General features: G+C 40.4%; 1 protein-coding gene across 1 annotated transcript in view; it reads right to left on the reverse strand.

The window, feature by feature from the left end:
* Window positions 1–3,414, reverse strand: part of prdm15 (PR domain containing 15) — a 22,566-nt gene extending 19,152 nt beyond the window's left edge. The window contains exons 1-8 of the mRNA XM_020622117.1: window positions 3,314–3,414; window positions 2,686–2,725; window positions 2,516–2,609; window positions 1,848–2,001; window positions 1,563–1,715; window positions 1,358–1,466; window positions 1,186–1,269; window positions 806–991 (exon numbers count right to left, since the gene is read on the reverse strand). Coding sequence (XP_020477773.1) covers window positions 806–991; window positions 1,186–1,269; window positions 1,358–1,466; window positions 1,563–1,715; window positions 1,848–2,001; window positions 2,516–2,609; window positions 2,686–2,725; window positions 3,314–3,412 — 919 coding nt within the window. The 5' untranslated portion in view covers window positions 3,413–3,414. The remainder of the gene's footprint in view (window positions 1–805; window positions 992–1,185; window positions 1,270–1,357; window positions 1,467–1,562; window positions 1,716–1,847; window positions 2,002–2,515; window positions 2,610–2,685; window positions 2,726–3,313) is intronic.
* Window positions 3,415–6,495: the final 3,081 nt, after the last annotated feature.

The following is a 6,495-nucleotide window of genomic DNA, read 5'->3' on the forward strand; positions in this document are numbered from 1 at the left end:
ATTTCTTGTAATCCTGTCTACTGTCTTTGGTTCTTTCTACGTCCCACTTCTTTTTAGCTAGCCTCTTCCTCTGAATGCTGTCCTGTACTTCCTCGTTCCACCACCATGTTTCCTTATCTTCTTTCCTCCTTCCAGATGACACACCTAGCACCTTCCTACCTGTCTCCCTGCTGTAGTTTCCCAGTCATCTGGAAGTTCTTCCTGACCACCCAAAGCCTGTCTCAACTTCTGTCTGAATTCCTTACGACATTCTTTTTTTTTTCCACCACTTGGTCTTCTTCTCTGTCTTTCCTCTCCTCTTCTTCCTGACCACCAGTCATCCTACACCCCACCATCCGATGCTGTCTGGCTACACTTTCCCCTACCACCACTTTACAGTCACTAATCTCTCTCAGATTGTCTCGTCTACATAGAATGTAGTCTACCTGTGTACTCCTACCTCCACTCTTATATGTAACTCTATGTTCCTCCCTCTTCTGAAAATACTGTAAGTGTTAACTACAGCTGTCGTTGTTAACCCGGGCCTCGACTGATCTGGTATGGAATTCACACTGATGATTCGCATGTTTGATTGTATGATTGCTGAATGTAAATACAGTAATAATAGTAAGTCCCTAAAGAAGCAGCTGCTCTTTCATGGACTGACAAAAATCCTGATGTTTATCTGTGATGTTTTAGACTCTTTACAACTGTTCAGCCATCTCTCAACATGTCAAGTATGTTTTCCCAGGTATTGTATATTTACAGAGCTACTTTCCAAACAGTCCCATTGTGTTCTTCTGCTAAAGCCTGTGCTTTTTCTCACCTTTATTCTTGCTTGTGGTAGCTGTGGCTCCAGGCCCGCGTCCCTTAGCTCTCCTCCCCCGGCTCTGCCCTGTCTTGGTGCCTGGCTGAGCTGCAGGAGGGCCACGCTCCTCTTCCTCTTGGGGCACAAGGTTGACTGGAAGCACTGTTACAATCTTCACCTCATCAAGATCACTCAGCATGTTCCCTGTGATCACAACAAGGGAATGAGGGATTTAGAATGTGCAACCATGACCATGGCCTTTCCTCAGTTTAGAGATGTTTTGGACTCACTATAGAGCAAACACTAAAAACCACAAGCCAATGCAACTTAAAACTAAAGAACACAGACCCTAAACATTTCAGAGAGGTACTGAGTGGAGTGATGGAGGTTTAGCTCACCTGGACTGTTCTCTTCAGCCACTGAGGGTTTGTTCGCTCCAGATTTCTTTGAGGTTTCCATTTTATCACATGAAGACTCCACATCTGAGAAGAAGAGAGAAATATATAGGCTACTGCTCACAATGATGCCATAGTAACCTACAAAAATACCTGGGGCTGTAATGTCATCTACCTGGTAGAGGTGGTAGTGGTTGAAGTGGAGGCTTCAGCATGGGCTTTTCCATCTTCTTGGCATAGAAAGCTCCGTACCAGACCCTCAGCTCTGTTCCCGGAAGCACATCCTGGGAAACAAACAGTAGGTACAAACATGAAGCCACACACGTTCCCATTAGAAAAAAAAAACTGAAAGCCTCAGAATGAGGAGGGGGTACATGTACCTGGGAGGTGTTGAAGTAAACCTCATCATCCTGCTGATACGCTGTCAGATTCTGGTGTTTATGGTCAGTTGCAGGTCGTACCAGCATCATCCAGTTGCAGTCTTCTTCACTGCTGGAGTCAAAACACACCACCATGCCATTCTTCTGGAAGATCTACCCACAAGGAAAAAGAAGATTAAGAGGGGAGGAAACTACAACAACAAAAATATCACATCTATTCATTTAACATTAGGCAGAGTGTCTTCTCTACAGGTAAACTTGGTCAGCTATCTTAGCTATCTGCACCTTCAGTGGAAACACGCCTTCCTTCTCTAGGTGGGGGACCCTCTTAGCTTCAAAGGGCCCAAACCGAGTCCTCTTGACCAGCCGCCGCAGGACAAACACACCTTCCCCCCCATCAGCCACCTGTCTGATCTCCAGACTATTAGGTAGGGATGACCTGATCCAGAACAAGAACAACTTTGTATGAATATCATGAAATTACAATAACAAAAAAAAAAGTTTTCTAAGTACTTAACATTTTGTTATATGATTACAAAACCCGCATTATAATTTTAGGACCATTTAAAAATAATATGTGGGTTTGCCTGATGATTTAAATTTAGCACGTGCAAGTGAACTTGTCAACCATCTACATTGGGCTACTTTCTCATACAGTCTCTTTGCAAGAGCTATAGTATAAATAAGATGAATATATACAAAGGCTTTGTGTTTTCATCCCCCCTCCTCACGAGGAGGTCACAGGTCAGTTTGCACCTACAGCAACTAACAGGAATTTAGAGCCTTGCTTGATGTCACCTCAGCAGGGTAAATGACTGTCAGCACCAGTCAGGTTTGAATCTGCGCCCTGTGGTCTCTGGTTGAATCATACACAAATGGACTTAAGGACAGTGTATAACATCACTAGTTTGGTTGCAGTCAGTTAAGGAGAGCCACTCTGAGTGGTTACTGACCGAGCTCGGCTGAGGACAAAGGAGTCCTGGACGGTCACCAGCGGTCCCAGTTCTGGACACTCAGAATCATGGTACTGGTCACAGTCCTCACACCCTGCAACACACATCCCAACTGTCATCTCAGCCCAATCACACACACACAATCCAGTAACAGCTGGATTCATACTCACAGATGAACTCATCTGGCGTTTGCTCAGCCATTATTCTAACCTACAAACAGAGGAAACCCCAATTAATAACATGTAACTGACAGGAAACAAGTATGAGCACAGGAGGGAAGGCTGATCAGGGATCTTAGAAAATGTACATTTATATAAAGGAACTACTTGTAAGAGTATATTAGAATGTTAACAGAACTTGAGAGCCTGCATACACATTTTACTGGGACACTTAAGCGGTACTGAATACATCAGACCTTCCAGTTTAACACTAAGTATCAGAACAACATTAGCTTCTTTCTGGTATAAGCGATACACCTGGAGCATGCATGTTAACACATGCAGTCCGGGTAGGAGATGGGATCCAGGATTTGAATCGCTCCCATACTCTAGCCGGGTTTTAACTCCGATCTGAGCGGCTCCTCTTCAGTAAACTGTAACAAAGAACAGTCGGCATGGCGGATGGACCGGAGATGCAAACCCCCAAACCGGAGTCGATGCTCTTCAACGCCATGAAGTGAGCAGTGGAGACGGCCCAGCGAAACTCGGGGCGAACAGAACGACACAGCTCCACATTTACTACAAAACTGCGTCACCATTGGGCAGAAAATCTATGTACATTTATGGGAAAACACATTACCTTTTCTGCAAAAGACCCTTCATTTATTGAATCCTGACTCCGGGTTCCAATCCGCTCCAGAAACGGCGCAGGACCGGAAACGAGTCGTGCCGAGTGCATTATGGGGGCTGTAGGCTCGTCAGAATTGATACAGAAAGTCAGTTTAAGAATTTATTAGATAATATGAGATTGTTTTTAACAAAAAGTATGGGAAAGTACGTCAACCTCAATGCATTATTATTATTATTATTATTATTACGTAACACAGAATTTACTTGGATGTAATTTATTTTAGTAGTGTAATAATAATAATAATAAAGTGAAAATACCCCTCTGCAAGTAAAAGCCCTTCACTAAAAATGTTTCTGAATTAAAGTTAATAAATGTGGCCCAGTGTAACAGAAGTATTCATGCTGAATGTTATATGTTTATTATTTAGGTCATAGTTAAAGGTGGTGTTGTACTGGAATACAATATATTCAGGTGTTCTTAATATTCTGACCCTCTCATGTATGTAGCTGGGGAGGACAAAAATATAGAAACACCTCTGAATATAATGTATCCCAGTACAACACCACCTTTAATTATCAATAAAGTGGCCAGTGAGTGTATATTAGGATTTTCACTAATGTATCTGACATGTGAGCAGTATTTCTGCAATAGCTAGTCAGGGTGGAGCTGATCATAACTACTTTATAAAGTGTTTTGCTCTTTACCCACAAAAACCCTTACAAAGCCATCTCTGCCTGTCCTAAAACATTTAAAACAGGTAGAAATATTGTTATATTAACAAACTGTCTCATTTTGTATGAGAAAATAACACTATGAGGACACTGTGAGAACTAGTAACTACAGCTGTCAGTAAATGTACTGCAATACAATGTACAATAGTTTTCTCTGAAATGTGGAGGATTAGAAACAGTATAAAGAGTATATAGAAATACTCAAGTATTTAAAATACTCAAAACTGTACTTTTTACTTTTACAGTTAATATAAAAGTACTTTGTTAAGTTAATGTACTTTGTTACTGTCCACCTCTGCCGTTGTTTTGTTTTCAACTAAAAAATGGGATACTTAAAGACACTTGAAACCCGTTTCAGTGAGCTTTAGTTCTGATTGTAATTGGTTTTCTTTCAATAAAATAGTACTTTCACATTTACAGTATTTGAGGATCATTTGATCAATCTCTGGCTTCTATAAGAATAAAACAAAATCTCCAATGAACTAATTAAAGGAAAGCTGTGGTATTGGCAATAACTTGCTATATGCAATTAAAGCAACAAGTCTAAATAAAAAAGAAAAAGCAATGTGGAACACTAGTAAGAACTCACTAAAGCCAGAACATTCAAAGTGGCACCACAGTCTCAGTTATTCAATTGATATTTATTGCTGAAAATGAAATAACTGGATATGTATACTGTATTAGTTACAACCCCTACAGGGAAATGATCAATTCTGCAACAAGTTTAGTTTTATGCCAATAGCAAACAGGAAGCAGCTTATTCATCACATATAGCCCTATTGCTTACTGAATGCATCACTGTAGCCAGTGCTTGAAGGCTGCTGTAAGCAAGGGCTCTGAAGCTGAGCATGATTAAAACGGCCTGTTTCAACTCCATTCCTCAGAGTGTAAAAGTGCTCCTCTCTGAACAGTTACAGAATTTTATACATCTGGACTTTTGAATACATTTAAATCAGGCTGCAAACAACAGCGGCGAAAAAAAGCAGGAGATGAGAGCAGAATCACAGCTCTGCCATGTAAATGCCTGGACACAAAGACAACCCACACTGCATCTGCAGAAGACTGTTGTCATGAACAGCGAGTGAGTGTTTTTAATTCTCAAGTAGGCAAATAATGTAAACACTCAGTTAACAGATATGTTTTGTGCATAGGCTTCTTGATTTCAGACAGTGCAGATGGTGCAGGAACGCAGTTGCGTGTTTGTCTCTCAGAACCATTCCAATAATCCTTTGGTTCTCCTGTGTGATGGTGGAGGCAGCCTCAGGACCAAAAAGTCCATTCAAAGAAGTCCTCAGAATCACTGTAAGGCAATCTGTCACTGTGCTGCATTAAATCTCTGAGCAGATTAACTTACTGAAGAAACAGTAGTTAAGATGATGTCTTCAACAAGCTGCTTACAAAAAAAAAGGAAATACAATCATTAGCTGGATAAAAACAGCAGCCAAAAAACTTGGCTGCTCCGAAACATATTCACTGTCTTTAAAAGCAATAAATCATTAAATGAGTATTTCATACAGATGAATGCAGGATTGAAATGAGCGAACAAGTTTCATTAGTGCATAATGTGACAAATACAGACGAGTGTAATGTCACAGTCCAAGGATCAAGAATCATTCAGTTCTCTTTTAACATATCATCAACCTTGCTGATAACAGTAGTGTGCAGGAGCAACCTTTTAGGAAGACAAAGAGGAAAGTTGCATATCATCTGAAACCACTGCAAAAAGAAGCAAACAAAAAACCCCACCTATAGCTGAAGTTTCATGTTAGCCACAGTGTCACCGTTTCTTTTTAAAAGGGTGTTGATTTAGTTTAATAGCTGGCGGAGGATGACAATATGACTTCTGTAAAAGCCACTTGTTATGACTGGTTCTGATATCTTTATTAGACACAAGACTGGCATTTTTGGATAGCTGTTTTATATGAACATTACATATATCTACTGATCGTGTTTTATTTGGAATACAAATACAAGTATTTCAAGTGAACTGAAAAAAATGTTGGATATACCATAATTTCATAGTCTTAGTGTCAAAGAGTAGTTGCATTTCTATCTCCCACCTCCCTGTGTGAATGTTTTTAAACGCAAATTAGAACTACACAAGTTTCTATCACTCAAGCGGCTACTGTCATTGCACTTTAAATAAAGGTACTGAAATTGTGCAAATCATACAAACATCACTTTGCTCTTCATCGCTGGTCCTGTTGGTCCACCTTAGGAAACTGTATGGTTTACAGCAGGGAGAGTTTATCCTTTACACTGACAGAGGTAAAGAGTGATGGCCCACACCAGTCCCTTATGTTCATAACAAGGCCATACTAGCACTTAAAGATTTCAAAATGTTGCATAATATCCAGTAAAATAAACATGCTATATAATATCCTCTGAAATGCCATCAATCCTTGACAGGATACCTTCATCCAGACATCCACACTTGCTTTTGGTGGAATATCTGCTTCT

Source organism: Monopterus albus, unplaced genomic scaffold (genome assembly GCF_001952655.1).
Source record: "Monopterus albus unplaced genomic scaffold, M_albus_1.0 scaffold272.1, whole genome shotgun sequence".
NCBI lineage: Eukaryota > Metazoa > Chordata > Actinopteri > Synbranchiformes > Synbranchidae > Monopterus > Monopterus albus.